The sequence below is a fragment of the Streptopelia decaocto genome (genome assembly GCF_964273445.1).
Source record: "Streptopelia decaocto genome assembly, chromosome: 4".
NCBI lineage: Eukaryota > Metazoa > Chordata > Aves > Columbiformes > Columbidae > Streptopelia > Streptopelia decaocto.
This window is the reverse complement of record NC_138658.1, coordinates 37,389,038-37,410,853: the sequence shown is the minus strand read 5'-3', so window position 1 is coordinate 37,410,853 and position 21,816 is coordinate 37,389,038. Positions and strand designations below refer to the sequence as shown.

The following is a 21,816-nucleotide window of genomic DNA, read 5'->3' as shown; positions in this document are numbered from 1 at the left end:
GCTACTATCTAAAAGGAGGTGCTTTATTTGATCAGACAGGCCACTAGTCCAGTTAGATACCACAATTTACTTTCTTACCAAAGCTACTCAGATACCAAAAGATACAGCTATTTATGTATGTTTAAACCTATAAGTACTGCAATAAAAGTCAAAATTGAGCTAAGCTATGAATACAGAGGGAAAAATACCACTGCAAAAAGTAAGAGAGTCTGCTCTCAGGATTTTTTAGAGCAAAAAGATCACGACTGTACAAAGAGATGCTTTCCCAAGGAAATTATGAAATGTTTCCTGTGCACAACAGTGGGGGCAGAAAATACGTTTCCATTCATGAAATCTTTCAAGAGATCACTTCTTTCCTTCCCCTGTGTACCCACAGCCTTTTTGACACTCTTAACTACATTACAATTTTCAGACTTTAAAGCTGGATTTGTGGTTGCTCTTTTAAAGGAAAGTGTTTGGAAACATGTTCAGCTCTGAGGCTGAGAGTGGTGAATTCGTTGTTTTGCAGAGTCATGACTTCGAAGATGAAACCAGGCAGCTAAGTTAGGGTAAATGTTGTGTTTTGTATGCAGAATACCAGGGGTACCCAGCTGGAGCACCAGCAAGGGCCCAGTTGTATGAAGATGGAGTCCCTCTAGGAGAAGTCGGGCAGAGTGAAAGCTGAGGCCTTGAAGTATCCTAGTTTTCAGGTTTTCTGAGCAGTTTGAAATAATTGTAAAAACATTTAGTGAATTTTCCAAACTCTGTGTGATGCAGAATGAAGAACTCAGAGTTTAAACGAAACCCTAAAAGCTGAACAACAATTCTGTTGGTGTTACCATCATATTATATAAATATTTATTATTGGTACCTTTTATAGTGAGTTTTTGTTTCATTAGGATTTGGTCCCTTGATATTTTTCTTGCAGTTTTCTTTACTGTTCTTCTCTCTCTTCAAATAACTCTTCTCCATTTTTATGTACTACTTTGCTTTTTCACAGTACTTCATGTTGTCACTCAGTGTGGCTTGATGTTCTTGCAGTCATGCTCGCAAACCTGAAATAAGCCCCGGTAAGAGATGCTTTATGGGGGCTTGAATGGAGAAACAATAGATACTGTATTATCCTGTAGGTACCATTTCATGGAACCCACATTGGAGTAATTAAGAAAGGCAGGAAGAGGCTAAGTTGAGGATGCTTATGTACATTCATAGGAAAAAAAAAATCAAATTAACGTGGGAACCTTACAAACTTTCTTAATGACAGAAGAACAAGTTACATCTAGCTTTTTGGCTACCAAGTTATTTTGTGGAATCAAGTCCATGTTTTTTTGAGGCATAGTGGGGAATATAATGCTGACATACATAAAAGAGACTTTATGTCATGCTAAACTAAATAACGTGAGACAACATTACAGTGGTTAGTAAAACTACTTTTGACAGTCTTATTGACAATTTGTTTCTCTTTTCATATCCTGACACAGATATTTTGTCATGGGTATCTCTGTTTATATTAAATCTTAATCTTTAAAATTATCTATTTTATTTATATGTGGAAAATAGCAGCCAAGAAAACTGCAGACCCTTAATCTATTTGATTTTCTTGCCTCAAGCAACAGCACAAATAATACTTTATTTGAAAATTAGCTTCCTTTATAGATGCCAATGAAAATAACAAGTTTTTGTTTTAAACTGCTTTTAGTTGTTTCCAGTACAGCAGTATCCTTATCTATGTCTGTGGGTTTAATATATCTCTGACAAAAGTAGGCTAATAAGTAAAACCAACAATGAATTAATTAAACTGGAACTTTTTCAAGCTGTAAAATTCCACACTTACAGTCTATAAAAAATGTGAAATTATTTTTTAACTATTTAGGGAACATTTTTTTCCCCACTATGAGACTCATTGTTGATGATCCTTGTATTTGAGCAGAGAGGAAAAAGAGTATTATAAATTAAAACTAGTTTTTGGAGAGATTGGTATTGTTGGAATATAGGATTAAGTTCCAAAGAATAAGGACAAACACAGGCAATAAGGGGCCAAAATGGAGCCTGTGCAAGTAGGTTTTATATTTATCAGAGTTTTACCCTCTCCCCTCATTAAGTTTGTCAAAATTGATTTTCATATTTATTCAGGAGATTTCTGCATATTTGTCCCTATGGTTGACTACAGTGTACAGACCTGTTGCACACTGAATGTGTAACAGAAGTGGTATTCTGATACTTTGAGCTTGCCATGCGTATGCATGTAATGCATTTACATGTTAATGTAAAAGCATATCAACAGAATAATTGGGTAGAATCCAGCAGATCATCCTCCATGAATGGTTTGACCACTCGTTTTTGCTCTGCTATCATCTTAAAATACACATATTACTAAGTATTTTTTCTCTGAGCAGACCTCTAGTCAGCTTGCCAGCTTTATCTTCCTGCTTTCTGATATTATCGAATACCACTCGTAGATTTGGAAGATAAACTGACAGAAAAGATAATAACAAGTTGGAACCCTTTCTGTCTCTTGCCTGTTGTTTTCTTTTCTTTCCCTCCCTCTGGGGGTTTGAGAAAAGTTGTGGTGATATACACTCTTCCATCTATCTGAAGAGCTCTTGGAAGATTACAGTACAATAAGTTGACATTTGGCTAGGTGATCTAACGTAGGGGTGTCAAACTCATTTTCACCAGTGGCGACTGAAGTAGTTACATTTAGACAGTCCTAAAATTACTTTTGGCCCTTTGAAGGCAACCGTGAGACTGATGTCACCCCTGGTGAAAATGAGTTTGACACCCCTGATCTAGAGGAATTCTGTATTTCATAGAAATGTCTGAGCTGTTAACCCGTTCCAGAATGCAGAAGTTTAGTTTTGTAAGACACTGATATACAGACACACATCATTCTCTTAAAAGCTCATGAGCTCTAGAGCAGTGTTTGCAGCTTTCAAGTACTTTTCTAACACCCGATAAACAATGTCATCTAAAAACATCACAGCCTTTGTCACAAGTGAGTTAACATAATCACAACAGCAAAAGCAGTTCAAGTTAATATGGCTTCATCTTTAATTTAAATACTGTATAGAGATTACTTGTAATCCCAAGCACCATTGTATAAGACAATTTTCTGGCTGAGTGTGTGCTGTGCCTTAGAATTTGTAACTACAGGCATGATATTATGATACTTCTGAAATTATTTCAGGAAGATAATGCATTCTGGCTGTAGAATGAAGGGCAACTAATACTAGCACTAAATTTATCAAGTCAGCTGGCCCATTTTAAGGCTTTATCGATCCTCAGCACCAGGCAGTAGATCATAGAATCATTTCACTTGGAAGAGACCCTCAGAATCATCAAGTCCAACCATAACCTAACTTAACTCTAGCACTAAACCATGTCCCTAAGAACCTCGTCTAAGCACTTTTTAAACACCTCCAGAGATAGTGATTCCACCACTTCCCTGGGCAGCCTGTTCCAATGCCTGACCACCCTTTCTGTGAAGATTTTTTTCCTAATATCCAATATAAGCCTTCCCTGGCTCAACTTGAGGCCATTTCCTTTCATCCTATCACTTGCTACATGGGAGAAGAGACCAACACCCTCCATGCTACAGCCTCCTTTCAGGTAGTTGTAGACAGCGATAAGGTCTCCCCTCAGCCTCCTTTTCTCCAGGCTAAACAGCCCCAGCTCCCTCAGCTGCTTCTCATCAAACCTGTGCTCCAGACACCTCACCAGCTTCGTCGCCTCCTCTGCACTCTCTTTAGTATCTCAGTGTCGTTCTTATGATGAGGGACCCAAAACTGAACACAGTATTTGAGGTGCAGCCTCATCAGTGCTGAGGACAGTGGAACAATCACTTCCCTACTTCTCCTGGCAAATAGCTAGTATATAAAGATATAGGTAGTGTAATCTATAAAGTATATAGATAGTATATAAAGAGGCTTTGTTGTGTCTATTATGTGTTTTTCTTGTTTAGCATTGAATTAGGCTAGGATGAGTCCAGTTCAAAGTTGTTTAATTAAAACAGATTTCCAGGGTAGGCGGAATTACATTACACAGTACTGGTAATATAGCAGATTAATATTAAAACACCACCCCCCACCAAAAAAAAAAACACCACAACACACACACACAAAAAAAACACACACACACACAAAAAAAACCCACACAAAAAACCCCCAAAAACCTCCAAAACAAACAAACAAACAAAAAAACCCCACCAAACCAACAACAACAACAAAACCAAACCAAAACAACCAAACCTGTTTAAGAAAAACAGGTGTGGTACTTCTGGAGATGGGGAAAACAATAAATTAAAACTGGCAGGTTTAAGAAGTTGAGCTTGTAGGTGGTAGAAGCATCATCAGTCACACAGATGAACACTCTGATGAATGGAGTTAGGTATTGATGTGTTTTCCAGAATATTACAAATGCTGTTTGAACGTACTGTCATCTTTAAGTAATTTTAGCATTGGTATATGGATGCAAGAATTCCTTCCAGTAGGTAAGAGATTAGTTTACTACACGAGGTGGATGATTTTAAGAAAGTAAACAAACAGATGAGTTTTTCGAAAATAATGAGCAAGTACAGGAAGAATGAACAGCTTAAATGGTCAAGCTGTACATTATTTTAACTCCTACACCACATCAGTCATCTAGCAGAAAGAATGTTTATTTAGTTATCTTCTATTCTTACTATTCAGAAGGAATAAAGGCAAGGTCTTTTGAAAGTTATCATTGACTGATATTTTCTACCTATTAGGCTACCTAAAGAGTTGAATATAAAGTTTTGAAGAAAAGTTTTAGACTGCCTTCTGGGTCTCAAATCAAGTGATTGACACAGCAGACATTTATGATGGTAATATGAAAGGCAAAAAATGAAAATCTTTCTTTCAGATACTGATTACTGTGATGCTTGTAAATGGACTTTTCTTCCTTCTTTTCTGTCTTCATTTTCAAGCATACACTGTGCCTGATCCTCCATGAGGGAAGAAAGAGCTGGAAGCATGGGCAGCAAGAGTGCAACTTGCACTTGAAAGGCAATGAGAAAGATAGATTGCGTGAGAATCACTCTGTCTGCAGGGTTCTGAATGTGATGAGAGGAATATCAATCTACTTTTATAATGGCAAAAGAACATTTTTGTGGCAGCCAGTGTTTTGAACCAACAGGAATACTAGCTATTTTCTAGTGAAAACTGTTCTGTAATTACACTCAACATATAATAGTACATCTTGTATAAGTGGCCATTCTAATTGTAATATTAATCAAAATATTGCCACTATTTTTCTTATTTGGGCTGTAGAAATTATTATTAGTTATTTGATTATATTTCATTCATTTAAATTTATTTTTTATGTTTCTGTTATTTCTCTTCACTCATTTTTTTATGAATCATGGGCATTAAGATGCTTTGTGATGAGAACTGTATCTGTAATTGGATTATCAAATGCAAGTAACAAAAGCGTCATATTGTGCAAAACAGGCTCTGAATTAATAACTTTGACTTCTCTCAATAATAGATGCATAATCATAAAAAATTAAACCAATATCCAACCCTGCAGTTTTGCAATTATGAAGCATGCTGATACATAGAACCTACGTGTAAGTGACACTGACCAAATCTAATTATTGAACTTTGCTTATTGTTAGGGACTTTTTAGATTCCTGTTTAAGAAACTATGAAAATTTAAGACTTGACACAGTCTTCTGATTATTATATCTAGTTCTTCAGATTATTTTGACGGAAGAGAACGGGTTTCTGCTTCATTAAATGATGTGTAAAAAAGAAAGGAAATTATTTTCGCTTTTGTGTTATCTGCATTGGAAAACACGTTGAAGAATTTGCTTGCTTTTGGATGTAAATTGATGTGTTCATTAAGTTTTTTCCACTAGCACTAATAGATAGTGAATTCAAAGAAGTAAACTCTGCAATGCTGACACAAAATCTGTGTAATTTTCTGTCTTTGCAAATAGAAAATTATGACTTTGAGAGTTGTTAATAATTCTTTGAGCTTTATAAAATGAAAACAGTTTTGCAAAAAGGTGATAACAGTAAGAGAAATTATTAAAAATTGCATTATGACAAGGTCAAACACATAGAAAGCACTGATGAAAGACATTTGAATATCTTGGTGAGTGATCAAAAGGTGAAGTATAAGTTCATAAGTTGGCATACACTATTAAAAATCTTCTAAAAATAATACATTATTGCTTTACCAGAGTGGAGTGTGTGTGTGTGTGTGTTTAGGAATCTCAATGTTGTTATTTTAATATTGCCTATATGTTATATCAACTAAAATACGTATAAAATTATTTGAGGCCTTGATTCTGTAATCAGTTAAAATTGTGAGCATCCCATGTAGTCACTGGAGCTATTCAAACCCACTCCACTTTATTACTGTCAATTTCTGCAGTGCTTGTGAAAAATTTAACCGTTGATTATTAGTGAGAGACATAATTGAATTTTTGAGATTTTGGAAGTTAAAATAATATTGAAGCCATTTTTTAAAAATAGCACCTAAATAACTGTAAATTAGGTCATCCTGAGTTTCTCACTGTCTCTTTGAAAAAAAACACATATATTCACTGAAAGGAAAGAAGTCATGCTTAGGTGAATATTTGTATGAAGAAGAAGTTGTCATCTAAATATGAATTATGAAAAACAGTGAGTTGATAAGCTTAAAAATTATGAAGTCAATATTGCCAAGGTAATTTCACACCATCTACAATATGTGAAAATAATATCTAGCAAAAGAAGCATCTTTATCATTTAAATGACAACATGTTTTTGTATAATTTCAAAATAATTGAAATACCTTTTTCTGTAAATTTGCTGTACTTTCCTCACCTGATTTTATTTTCTTTACCTTTGTATCCCTACAAAATATATCCTTCAAGATGTTCCATTAGAGAGGAAAAAAACGTCAGCCCCTGAGTGACATTTTGCGTTGCATATTGAATCTACACAGAGCTTTGACAGTAAACTTGTTTCATGTACAAGGGTCTTTTTATGTTTTGTTCAGTTTCTGACAACAGTAATCTGTGAAAACTTGTAATAGTAGTTGTTCCTACTGTCATCTGAATCATTAGTAACTCTTTCTTTTGACCTTAGCTTTGCTATATCATTTTATGATATATTTTGTGAGAAATTATTTGCTGTGGTAGTTTATCTCTATTAAACTCAGCAGATACTTATCATAATTGCTAAACTAGGTGTCAGCCCACATCATAGTGTCGCTTTTAGTTTTGTTCTGCACAGAACTAATGATTTACAATAAGCAAGTAACTGTTAGAGAGATTGCCTTCTGCATTGTTGTGTAAGATATCTGAAAGAGAAAAACAATTTGCCTCAAACTGTATGGATATCGCAGAGTCTGGATTCTGCTGTCCTCTGACCGGATTATCCACTAAGTAGTTCAGTATGTATTCTGAAGCGATGAAAATAAGGATGAAGGATGTCTCCAGTATCACTAGGTGAGAATACAGTTTTTATTTGGTGCAGATTTCAAGAAATTCAACATTTCTGGTGTTGAAATATTATAACATCTGTACCACTGATAACCTATGGGAGGATGCACTTTTTGTTCCTTATCTTCAGCAATACTTTATACCAGTACATACAAACAAAAAAAATAAATTTTTTCATTGTGTTTAAAGTGCGAAGTGTTCAAAATGGTAAATAACTTATTTTTTAAATAGTCTCATACTGCAGGTATTGTATTTGCTCACTTTTTTTTTATTGACATAATGTTATGTATCTGCTAGTTTAAACAGAGAATGTAATAGAGCTATTAAAGATATTCTTATTAAGGGTCAACTTACATCTCTATCTTCAGAAAAGTTTAAGTGCAGTGGTTTCTGTGACAGAAAATAAAGTCTGTGATATGCATGAATGCTTTCCACATCTCCACTATTTGCCAAGCAAAATCCTCTTCACATACACGTGACCATTTTTTCTAGTTAAATATATAGGAAATGTATGGAGCCATGTCAGATGATTTTGTAAGAATGCAGTAAATATATCCATAAATAATGCTGGATTTAGTGGAAATGTATTATATTTCTGACTTTGCAATGTATATAAATGTTTATGTGTTAGATAATGTATTAGATAATAATGGGCAAATCATGCCTCTCTGGAAGTGGGACTCCAGAGACCACTGTCTCTGTTGTCTGGGGTCTGTGCTGGAAGGAGAAGTGAAAGACAGGAGGAGTGTGAAGAATGTGCTCATTCTTGCCATCTGGATTTTACTAATTTCCTAGAGTGTTTTAGGAATAATGTCAGCTGGGAAGGAAGGGAATGTATGTTTATGGAGGGCAGAGAGAAGATTCTGATGCAGTCACTTGACCTCTCTTCTGGTACAACCATTTTCTTAATGCTTTACAAGTCTATATTCTGTTATTGTCTCTAGGCAGTGTTTGAACAAAACTTTCTGTTTTGATCTTTAACTAAAATAAAAGTTTTTAATCAGAACTTTTTAAGGAATAGCTAGAGCTGGGGACTCCGAGATGTTGAGCTCAAAAGAGCTACTGTCTCTTACAATTTTGAAAGAATATTTGGAACCTTTTCTAACAAGCCAGGTTTTCTTTCCCTTTATTTAGGAGTTTCTTTATATTTTTTTGTCTCCTAAATTTGTGAATGACCACATAGCAGTTCTGATCAGAAAACTGAGACAACAATTAATGATTTTGTCTCAAGTTTCTTTTAATGTTATTCCTTCCTTGTGAGTTCTGTTCTAAGCATGTTAGAAAAATATGTACTAGTCAGTGCCTAACTATGTAAATTAGAAGTGTAGCAATCTGAGAGGTCCTAAGAAAAACCTTCAGTCTACTTCGTGCTGGTAACGTTTTTTTTTAAAAAAAATCACACAGTATTGATATCTCTAATAGGGACTTTTTCTACTTTAACATCTCAAATCCTCACCATCCCCCTCCCCAGTGATTTAGATAGTAATACTGCAGGAAATTTCAGCAGCATTACGTCAAACTAGTGGTTTTTTGTCGCTGTTTGTTTTTGGTGGGGTTTTTTTGTTTGTTGGTTTGAGTTTTTGTTTGTTTGTTTGTTTTAATATATAGAAGGCTGATTTATAAGGCTGTTTAGTTTATTATATAGACATTAGAATAAAATACTGGGGGGGTTGCATGTTAAAAGTAAACAGAATGGTACTGAAAATAGTGGGGCTGTGTGACAACAAGTCAAGAAACTACCTTAAAGTGTAAACTTCCCTTTGTAATAATATGTGTAGGTGGAAGGTGGTAGTAAGAATTTCTGTCTTTAAGATATCTATTTGTTTTCCTTCTCCGGTGCAAATGAGTAAATAGCATTTTCTTTTTACATGCACAAAAAGAAATATTCTTCTAAATTCTGAAATAATAGTGAGTTAAGTATGCTTACTGATCCTGACAAAAATGATAGATCATACATAATTTTCTAATCTACTATCTTGGATGCAGATACTGGGGAATAAAAATAGCTGAATTTATTATATAATCTCACATGCACCTGCTAAACATTTTGATGGTCCATCAATAAATACAAACATCTTGCCAACACTTAATTTAAAATTGCTTAAATCTATTGTATTTTGATTCCCATATTAACGTTATTAATGTATTTACTCAAGTAGTATTAGTTTCTTAAAACAGATTTTTCTTGTATTTGTTAGGAATGGTGCAAAATAATGAAACAAGTCAGAATAACATAGACATACACACACAAAGACCAGCAATGATGTATTGGTTTCTTCTGGCATTTGAAAAAAACATCTCAACAATATATTGACAGCCATAGTTTTCTTCCAGGATGCTTCCACATGAAAAGGGAACTTTGAAGAAAATCCAGTCACCTCTGATGAAAGCAAATGAGAATTTGCTATACAAGTGTTTTTTTCTGATTTTGTTGATTTGACATAGCCTGATTGTGTTCCCAAAGGCCATGGCAAAACATCATCAAATTGGAATAATTCCAAAATCTCTAAAACATGCAAATGTAGTTCTCAGAGATGAGTTACAAGAGTTCTTTGAAAGATTAGGTTTTTATTAACTCAGATTTGTTTCTGTCAGTCGGTATTTGAAGACCTGTGTTTGAAGATTCTCAAATCTAGATATGGAATACCATTTTTTCAAGTGAATTGGGCACTCGTGCATTTTATAGATAACATTAAATAAGTTCATGTTGCCAAAATGTTGCTTGCAGCTGAATTTTCAATGGGTTACATTAAGCATTCTCAAAGTATTTGCAGGCACAATCACTGTGTGTACAAGAAGGTAAGTTTATGTATGCAAACAGGTACATAGGCTAGAGTAATTGGGAAGATTGGCTAATTACGTTTCTAGGCATGAGGTTGCATATGCAGCCTAAAAGCATATGCACAATTTGGTGTATGCAAATTATTGCAATCACAAGCATTGCTTGTAAGTTAAACTCATATATTTAATTTTACCCTTTTGGTGTCAGTGATGTCAGATAAGGCTGGGCTTGTGTATTTGGTGATAATCATTTTATTACTAGACAGATCCCAAAGTCCTTTTCAGGAAATTTAGAAGTATAAAATTTGTCAGTGGAAAAGGTTGACTTTTACGTGGCATCATATACTTTTTTGTGGCAAAACACTAACAAGCACAACATTTGTAGTAATTGCTGTGGAATCACAAAATTAAATGGCAGAATTTTAGTAACTGCAAGTTGCGGTGATCTGGGTTTTCTTGCCTATTGAATCAAAAAATAATAAATAGAATGAAGAGAAAAATAAAAGTGATTTCTCATAGTGAAGTAACTGGCTATTTACTATTTGTCTTATTCTTGAGCATTTTAAAATGTAGAAATACATTGGTTTATCTGCATATCTTAAGTAAATTATAACACATTTTTTTATGTTGTAGCTAAGCAGTCTTTTTGTATCTTCATGATGTTTGTGGACATACACTAATAATCATAATTCAAGATTATAGATATCATCACAGTAGTTTCTCAGTTATTTCCATGTTTGTATGTGTGCTCATTACCTAGCTGTTAAAAAAAATAAACACAATACCTGGTAACAAAGAAACAGTCAACAGGAACAAATCTGATGTAATTAAGGAATGGTGAAAGAGAATGTTTGAATATATAAGGAAAAGGCATTATTTATATATTTTATGAAATGCACATATCTACCATAACTAGTATTAAAAGGGTTATTAATTAATTTAATATTGGCCTGTCATCACGGTGTCTGACAATCAAAAAATAGCTGTTTGGCAGCTCTGATCAAACAGAATCTAGTTTCTACATTATTGTAGTAAAGTGTTTCCATGACCAGGTGTGTCTGGATTGATACCTTAAAAGTATAGTTATTTATAATTTATTTATTCCTATACTTTCCATTTCAAGTTTGGAAAATATACAGATAGTTCTGTTTGGTAAAAAAATATTATTAGTCATACAGAAACCAAGATCTCCTGAAAGTCTCAGGTGAGTTCTCTGTATAACAGGAAACTTGGCTCACTTCACCCTAAATTAGTACCCTGGTACAGCCTGTATTTAAAATCATTAATGAAGCAGAAGTTATTTGAGAGAAGTTAATCTATCTGACTTCATGAAATATTTTCCATTTTCCTGGTATCTCCCCACTGGTATTCACAAACCTGTGATTTCTCTATCCTGAGCTTGTTCTAGTGTCTGCTTCCCTTGTGGTCCTTCCTGAGATACATGATTCTCTTTCCTTTAGGTGATTTTACTTATTCATTTTCCTCCATTTAAAAGGGCTTTTTTCTTCCCCCCTTTCTTTTCATCTTTTTCTTGTCCATCGACTTAATTGAGGGCATGTACAAGGGTGCAGATATGCTAAAACCCTATAATCACCACTAGTCCTTTCTTTGTTATATTTTAAGCATCTATACCCAACAGCCCCTGTGTGTCTCACAAACCCTGCTTCCAGTTTGTTTTTTTCTGATATCAGTGGGGTTCTCCCTGTTGATGTCTGAAACTTTTGGAATTGGTTTATGCAGCATTTTAAAGTTACTGTATGCCAGATAAACAAATGACATCAGGTTGATAGTTGGGACTCGGGTCCTGTAAGTAACCTTAGGCTACTGGGGCACTTCTGGAAAATTATGAGCTATAAAAGTAACAAGAAGTAAGAGAAAGATGCAGCCATCTGAATAATCTAATTGCACTGGAGTTCATGTGGATGATTGCAAAACTCTCAGTCAAGTGAGAGGAGCAACAATAGTCAGATTATTACTATATATTATACATAAAGAAACATACAGTTCTGCTTTGCTTTACTATAATAAGAATGAAGTAGTTTGTACTTAGTCTTCAAAGGATGCAACTTAGCAGAAAAGATTGTCATTTATTATTAATTAGGGTAGTATGTTTGAATTGTTTCCTTTTTTATACTTCCTGATGGACATAAAAACTTTCTGTATGGATATTTTACCACTCATTATGCTACATGTAATTGAAGTTATTACTGTTTTTTTCAGCAGTAACTGGTAATTTCTGTGGGCAATATTTCAGGTTCCTCTTTACATTGTCAAAAAAATCTTTGGAGTTCAAAATTCCACCACACAATATAATATAAATGTAAACTTTTATAAATTATGTTATTTTTTTTGTTGTTGTTCTTAAAGACCACATTTACAGCCAAAATTATGAACAGCATAAAAACATACGCATAGCTGAGAAACAGTATTTTTATTATTATTATCACCAGTTTACTGTAAGGTGTATTCTTTTAGCCTTTTACTCTGCACGTTATAAAACCAGACGATGAGGAGTTTATTTTCTCCAATTTCAATTCCTTTTTACTACTCCAGACAAGTTCTTCTTGAGCAGTGATTCATGACTAATTAGCAAAATAGTTGATGATTATCCGTAGGTGAACCAAGCTGAAAGAGTTCTGCTTTGAATGATTTGAGTTTTTTATAAGTTTAAACATTTACTACTTGAGTGTGTCCTGATAAGTCATAGTCGTATTCAAAGCATAATCATTTTTAGATTCCTCATTAAGTTTCCAAGCAGAAAACATAATATAAAAACCATGCATTATTCTATTTTCTTATTTATATGGAAGCCATTAATATATAAAGCATACTAAAGGTCAGTCTATGAATTGGGCAACTCTCATAAAACAGCTGGTTCAGGATACAATGACTGCTAAATGCTTTCATAGCTGTGAAAAGCAATTGGAAAAATTCAAGAATAGAAACTAATTCAAAGCTACAGAGAGAAAACATGTTTGTCTGTGGATGGCCATATGTCTCAAATTACTGAAGGCTTGGAGAGTATTCTGAGAAAACAGCAGTAACTTATTTTAGGCTTTTCGTCTGACCCAGTGGATCTTCTTTTCTGGGCTAAAATGATCTATCTAGCTATGTCTGTTTGTATATGCATACACATATATACTTAGGCAGATTGACTCTTTGCTCCAGTGGATTACCATTCCCCCCCTCCCCCCTTGAACCTTACATTAGGTGCGGGAGTCAGAATTTGATGAAATGTAAGCTGTGAAAGGCAGAGGTGAAAGCGGGGCAAACAGTATGCTGAAGGACCATCTATCTGTCTCCGTGGAAGTATTTATGTTATAATTTTCTAATACTTAAATGTTATGTCCTTAAACACCAGTAAAATACAACAGCTCCATTCATACTGTTTAATAACAGCAATAACAAAAAAGTAAATACCACACAAGTCAGACATCTTTCACTGGTGAGTAAGTGTAACAGTCACCAAAAACATCATCTTAATCATCATTTTCTACTAAGAAGTCTTAGAAAGTGAGATAATATGCAGGTATCAGGTGTTGCTACATCCAGTAACATACAAAGGTGAGCGAGTGTGTACCAAAGACTGTGCAGCTCTTTACTTAGAAGAAAACTTTGTGGCTGAAAGTATGTATGGCTTACTGTTTGTTAAGGATCATTAAAATACCCTGAATATGTTATGTTTTTACTACTGCTTATCAGAATTGCATACTTTTTGTTTACTTACAGTATGAAAGAGGCTGGTTTAGGCCATAAACAGTGGAGGGGTGGTCCCATTTCATCAAACTGCAAGCAGTGTCCAGTAGTTTATACCAATCCTGTTTGTGGATCAGATGGTCACACATATTCCTCTAAGGTAAGAATTAAATAAAGAACTGAATTATTCTTTCTTTGTTCAGTCAACTCCAGCTCTTGCAAAATAAAACACGGTATTGTAAGACAAATCAACCTTCATTTGTTTTGACTGAAATATATTTAACAGACTGCAACATACAGCAATTCTATTGTATCATAAAACAAAAAGGCAAAATGGTAGCAAATCCTAAGCAGCATGAAAGAGTAGTACCCAAAGAAACATGTTTTAAGAGTGCTCCAGAATGTAATGGAGCTCCAGGTTAAGTCTGTCTGTGACAAACACCAAGGTAGGGTTTTGAGTAAGGAAAAAAAGTGGTGCATGTCCCAAATTTGGAGTAGGATAAACATGTTAAGTCACATTTTCCAGTTCACCATTCAGGAAATACTTCACATTCCAAGAACCTAGGCATAGATGTTGCATGCTGAGATTAAAAAAATGTAATAATGTAAATAATTGTTGCATATCTTTCCTTCTTGCCAACAGCATTTTATGTATTTTAAGACCTTCCTTTTGTATTCCTGAACTCTCCTGTCTTTTCTAGGTACTTATTTGGGGACAGAATAGTAATTAAAAAAATGTTAATGTCAGTTTTCCCAGTCTTTTTTGGAGAAGAGATTTTGTGCTGGTCATATTGAAGTCCAGAAACCATGGGACTGTATTAGTACAGTGCTCAGGTGAAACTTTTGAGATGGAGAGACTTCATAGTGCTGAAAACAAACAAATTCGTTCAGCATCCTCTCTTAAAATTTTGAGTAGAAGAGTGTTGGGCCGATGTTAATAACTGAGTCCTCTCTAGGAGAAATAAATGTGTGCTCTAGTTGAACTTACGTTTGTCAAAAATGAAGTGCAATTCAGTAGTGCAAGAGGACCCACTGTATTCTGCCATTCTGACTCTACTAACAAGATGTTTCTAATAATAGACAGTATCCTGTGCTTTGAGAGAAATATAGTAATAATGATGATAATGCTGATTGTTCTAGATTAAATTGATGGAGATGGAGAAGCTCTGTGGTTCTTACTTATAAAGAAAACATTTCATATAGAATTTTAAGCAAAATATTTTTAGGATATTTCCAAATACTTAAAGATTTTAGAGTTAAGTATTTACTGTATTGATTTTTTTTGTTGTTTTTTTACTGCAAACACAAACTAAATTTTCCAAAAAATATTAGACTTAAGAGGAGTGACTGGCTATTAGATTGAACACTAAGTATCCTGTCCAACGATGTTTTCTTCTTGATAAAATAAAAACATTAGGATATAACTAGTACTTCTGCAGCCATGCCAATTCTTATGCTTTTATCCTAAATCTTACGTAAGAAAATGTTTTTCTTACAAACTGAATATTTAGCTATAGGGAACTGGTGAAAAATTTAAATTTTTCTTAAAAAGAAAAAAAAATATCTAGCTCTTATACCAGGCTATCTGAGGCCCTACACATGAATTTTGGACTCTTTGGCTTAGCAGAAAAATATTTCTTTTCCATTGATGATGTAGCTTAAAGTTCTAATTCAGAAATTTGAAAATATTCTTATTTTCATTCACAGTAATCTCCTGTCTATGTTTTATCAAGAGCCTGAAATGTGTTTGCATCTTACCTGATATTAGATGATACTGTCATTTAGCATTTATTTTACTGTGCAACATGAAGGTTTAGTCAGTCTTTAAGTCCCAAGCCTGGCCTGCACATAGATATAAACAGGCGGTGGTTTCTATGATTTTGCAGTTTAAGAGACAAGGCAGATAACTTGATACAGGTAATTCTGAGTGAGTGACTTTTTTTTTTTTTTTTTTTTAATACTATATACTTTATCCATTATATTCTCTGCCTACATTCTTCCTAATCCAATATAAACATCATGCCTAGTTTTAACCTCATCAGTTCATGTGTTAAATGTGAGGGTGTCCTTCTCAAACAGGATGATGAGAAATGAGTGGATTAAATAGATACATTGCTTCCATTCCAGTCCATTATCAGAGCTACAGTCAGTGCAGTATTTCATATCCAACCTCTATGTCCCTCACATGCATATAATGCAGAAATAATATAGCATCAGAGAGCTTTTGCAGGGTCTTCTTTTTGTCTTCCACTACCTTGTAATGGTAGATTTCAAATCTAGGTTTATAGCAGCAAAGTGCTAAAAAAAAGTTAATGACCACAGAAGATCTGCATTAGTCTATAAATATTTTTTTTTTCTTTTCAACGATGCTATAATTTCTTCTTCTATGGTACCATTGCATCAAATAGAGGTCCTTGCAAGGTTATTTCAGGAGTAGTTGTTTTAAAAATTGACATATAGTCAAATATTTGTGTTCCTTTACTCCAGGCAAAGTTTAGTTTTGTTGTGTCATCAAGCTCCAGTAGGAGTTTATATAACAACTTTATTATGTGTAGAATGCATTTGTCAATGATTCTGGCAAACTGTAGAATACGTTCTTTGAAAGTAAGTCAGTAAATAGTAATAGTTTAGTAGAACACAGCCAGGCAGCTGACAGTTACTGGATGGACACTACTTTGGGAGTATGTCCTTTCTTCTCAGGCCAAGCCCATGCAAATATTTGAATTAAATTGTATAACTAGATATTTCATATATAGTTCTTGCTTTGAGAAGGAAAAAAAATAATAATAATATGATATAGTGGGTAGACAATATAGAAAGAAAGGCTAACTTCTAAATAGAGCTTATCCAGAGTCAGGTAAGGATGTTTTGTTTTCCCTTCACTTTAGCAGGCCACAATTAGTTGCATGCTGTCACTGTAAAGGAAAAGTAGGAGGTGTAAGATGCTTATTATTAGCGTTACAAGAATGTTGAAATAAAAACATTATGTGCTAAAATGTTGGGTAATCCAAGTGAACATTAATTATTATGTGAGAAGAAATTCGGTATAAAGAAATTTTGCTGTTTCCTTACCAGGCTGGTGTTACAAAAAATTTTTAGTTAACAGCCTTTGAATAATACTGCATGTGTTTTACATTTCATTAGTCTAGTTTCACCTTCTGCATTTCTCTGAACTTTGACACTTTTTATTCATTTTAATACTAGGAATTCTCAAGCACTGCTGTAACATAGGGCTTTGGTACCCCTATATATTTAGTGCCTTATCCATTCTTCAGGGAAAACATGGCCACTGCTACCAGGACAGCTTTTGCAGATTTTGTCTGGCCTCATCTTTCCTGGGACTGATAGGGAAATACAAAGGATCATGGAGTGCACCTCAGAAGTGGTAGTTTTGGCCAGCATCCCACCTCTTGCCATTATTTTACCCAGGGATGCAACTCACTGCTGTCCATCACGCATACAATAAAGCTCATGTAGCTGTGGATGGGATGATGATGCTCAGGCTTGGATGCTTCTGTTGGAACAATTCTCCATATTGTGCTATATTATAACTGGGCCTTCTGAAAAATGGCCACAAGGAAGAGAAAATACGCTCACACAGCAGATGAGTTGCCTTTTGGGTGGTTTTTTGTGTATTTTAATTACAGCTCTGATGTTTGGTACAACAGGCTGAATTTTTCTCTTTGGTTGAATGTGATCCACAAGTCTAACTTACTTAAGATCAATGAGCAATGCGCAATGCTTTGAGTATTTTGAAAGGAGAACACCACAGAAATAAATGAATCCTTAAAATATGTACATTGCTCCATGATTTTGTTCCAGAATCCTCTTGGCAGTAAGTCCTAGATCAGTTTTATTGTTAGCAACAATTTGCTCAAGTTGGTTTCACATTGATAGTGAATTTTTAATGAAATATTTTTCTGCTCCCTATGAAAACTTCATGTCATTGATGACATCCCTATAGGTATAAATAGCAATAAAAATCAGGTTTTGCAAAAATAATGGGTCTAAACTAGCTTCTCAGACTAAGATGGAAAAGGTATAGAAAAACAACAGCTAAAAGGATATGAATTTTTGATATACTTTACAGATAGCTAGGTATGTGGATTTTGATTTTTTTTTTTTTTTTTTTTTTTTTAAAGATTTAAATACTTTCTTCAGTCTCCCAGCTGATGATTCATTTCTCACTAGGAGGGCGAAAGAAAGCCAGTGGATAAGATCACACTGCGTGTGGAGGGAGGAGTTTGGTACTGGTTGCTTACTCTGTCCAAATTTTATTTATAAATTTACATGAACCTAAATTCCTAGATTTTTACTCTCATAGTATCCCATATTTAACATTTTTCTTTTTATATCATTGTTGCCTTTATTCATTTCAGGACTTCTATTTAATAATCTGTGTTTCTTAGCAATGCGTTTGGTATAAGAGAGCTTGTTTGCAGGAAGCATAAAAAATAAATATCAACATTTTGAAGCTTCAATGTTAATTTAAACATCATCCTATTGTAAAAGTTAAATTGATTTAAATATATTTATTAGCTTGTGGTGAATTTTTAGGTCACATGAGCTGTTGGCAGTTCCTTTCTACTTCAGAAAAGATTGTTAGAAATAGATACCTACATTGCAATAGTAAATGAAAGCAGTTTCCACAAACATGATTGAATCTATATCATTCTTACTTTTTAACTTGGGCTAATCCATGCCGCTTTTTCTTTATCTGCATTGTTACTAAGCAATCTGCTGTAGACTTAGCTGTCAGTAGAAACATAGCCAAAAATAATAAGGTTAAATCATTACCTGCCATCTTTAGTAATAAAATAATGTAATCTCTCTCATGTAAATTATTTTGCAGCATTCTGGTCCATATTTTTGCAGTTGGAAGAAGCAACTTCTTTGAGATGCTCAGCAGCACAATTTTTTTTTTCCTAATAAAAGTAGGTTTTCTCCTCTCAAAATTAAAATTCATGTCTCTGTCCAGTTCCCAAGCAAGACCCAGCCAAAATCACCCTATTCAAGTGGATAACTTTAAAGGCTTCTACAAACAAAATCTGTGTTGAACTGTTACAATTAAAGGCTTGTGACTGAGGTACATTGGCAAATAAAATGAAGTTATTGGCAAATAATATTGTTGGCAAATGAGAAACAAACAAAAAATCCAAACCAAGAAAACACAGCAGCAAACGATGTCTAGCCCTCCTTCTGCCTCACTCTCTCCTCCCCTTAAAAATACAAAACAAAATCCAACAAAAAACACAAGCGAACCCACCAAACTCACAGAAACCAACCAACCAGCCAACCCACAACATAACAAACCTCTCTTAAATGAGACTGACTAGTAGTCAGTGAGATGAAATCCTCTTTGATTGATCCATGTATCCTACTTCGTGAGGATAAACTGATCTTTACAGAAATACTGGAAACTCCTTGTTTATTATTTAAATGCTTAAAAACACCCACTCTAATAATAATTAAAAAAAAAAAAAAAATAATCAGGAAATCAGACTGGTTTTCCTGCTTCTGTCATCAATGGGTTTTGCCAGTAATGCCTGAAATTTTATCTGGAACCTTTAAATTGGTATGATGTGGTATTAAAGAAAAAAACAAAACAGAGAAGCATCAGCAGGGTCACTCACTTTATCCAGTTTTCCAAACAGGCTGGTATACTAAAAATTCCAAATTATATATAACTGATCTCTTTTTGTCAACTACATTTAAAATAAATAGCTGCTAAAGCTGTAGAGAATGGACATGATAAATTAGATGACATATTACTTCATAGAACCGTCAATATTTTGAAATTTTGAGCATCTCAGTGTTTATTAGACTAAGGTGACATATTTATACTCACAAGAATTGCATTTAGTTTCCAGAATACTATGTTTGTTTAATACAAAATTTTATATTGGATTTACATTAAAATATACATAAACTTCAATACTTCCAATAAAAATTTAGAAAATGCTGCTTTGTGAACTGGAAAATACTTTCTTAAGCCTTCATCTATGTAATGTCTCTACATTGTTTTTTAAAACAGTCTAAAGTTTGTCTAGAATAGAAACAATCTAGACTGGAAGGACAAACCAATAGAAGAATGGGATAAATAGGGGAAAGTGAAACAAGTGTCAGTGTTTATTAAATAACTCCCATGTCACAGGAGCAGTATACAGATACAAAATAATGCATGTAGAAAGAACTCAGAATCAGAAACTATTCATGAAAATCTAAATTTGTATGTTAACTGTCAAACAAGACAGCCAGTAAAACAACAAAATAAAATTACTTAAAGTGGAGAAGTTAAAGATTCAGACTTCTTAAACTGTTAGGTTGCATTAGAGACATCCATACTTATCTGGAAAACAGTCTTTCTCTGAATGGTAGCTTTAATCAGCAGAAATTAATCTTTTGAAAATAGTATTCAAAATCTTGTAACTAGAGTTACAGCTAGAATAGTCAGAATCATTTTGGCACAAGAGTTTTTTTTCCAGGAGAATATATGCACATTATATGCAGGCAGAAATGCATAGGAGCTGAACAGAGGATCTGCCGCTGGTGTAGCTATGCTTGTGGAGTGATAGTGGAGAGCAGAAAATGGTTCTGAAAAGAAACCAATGGAAAGATGGGTCTGAAGCATTGAGAGACAATCAATATTGTTCTTAATTTTGTGTAGCTGTTTGAAACATTAAGGTACCTGAGAAGACAGTGGAGAATATAGTGATGATCTGTGTCCCCTTGCAAGAAGGGGGTGAAAAGAGAAGATTGTTACAGATATACCACGCAGAAGCTCATTATTGAGCGTGGTGTCGGTGGAGTGGAGAATAAAGAGAGTAGTAATTGAAGAGGTAGTTAGGTGGGATAAGAGGGCTTTTGTTTGGGTGGGTCTTTTTGAAACAAATGGATAAGAACCTTTTTATAAAGGGAGAGATAGAACAGTTAAAAAGACAGTGGGCATGAAACAAGATTATGTCAACCTAGGGAACAGATTTTGAGAGTTAGTAGCAGACAATCCACGGTAAGAATGGTATTGACAAAGATGAGATTGAAAGTGGCAAACGGCAAACAAGAAAACTGGCTCAGGTCTTGGCCCAGTGAAAACATTCAAATATTACAATAATAATTCTCTGAAAGAAGACCCCGAAGACTGTGCCAGTGTAGGAGATGATATGGAAAACTCATGTAGGCACTTATTAGAAAGGAAAAAGTTTAGTGGTGCATCGTGTATTTCTGTTCTCTTATCTCTGACAGCCCTATATCCCATCCTGGGCATGTCAATCTGTTCTCCTTGGAACATTCCTTCCTGTGTCCCAGGGTTGAGGGAGAGCCATGGCTGCCTAAATTGTCATTGTACACAAGGCAGTACTCCACAGTACTCCAGCTGTATGAGCAAACAGAAGAAAATATAACAACAAAGACATTTCTTGTTTTGCTATAGATGTGTGTGAATGGGATGATTAAACTTTTTTTTTTTTTATTTCCCAGAGAGCAGTCTCTCTCTTTCTCTGTATCACCAGTGTGCCCTGGAAGTCAGTAATTTTAGGTCCTTTAGGTCATTTTCTGAAATTTATGCTGTAGAATAAAATATGTGGCTACACAATGGTATCTTAAAAAAAAAAAAACAACAAAACAACAAACTACAAAAACTAACTTAAATGCCTGCTTTTTTTTTCTCTCTGTTATTTTTATCTTAGCTCTGATGCATCATACGTTTTTACATGCATATTTAAACCAGGCATCACCTCCCAGCGCAGTGAACCATGGGACCATGTTTGTTTGGTTTTTGTTATGTGTCTCCTTGTCTCCTCTTAGTCATAGTGGAACTTTAAATATATGCTTATCAATTAGTAGTGAAACCATGGATAATTTTGTTGTGTTGAAACAAAGTCTATTCTATATACTATGTATTATGGAGA

General features: G+C 34.3%; 1 protein-coding gene across 2 annotated transcripts in view; it reads left to right on the top strand.

Moving 5' to 3' along the window:
- The window catches only part of SPOCK3 (SPARC (osteonectin), cwcv and kazal like domains proteoglycan 3), a 200,142-nt gene that overhangs the window by 106,998 nt on the left and 71,328 nt on the right, over positions 1 to 21,816 (top strand). For both annotated transcript variants that reach the window (XM_082050152.1, XM_082050151.1), the window contains exon 5: positions 13,943 to 14,069. In XM_082050152.1, coding sequence (XP_081906278.1) covers positions 13,943 to 14,069 — 127 coding nt within the window. The remainder of the gene's footprint in view (positions 1 to 13,942; positions 14,070 to 21,816) is intronic.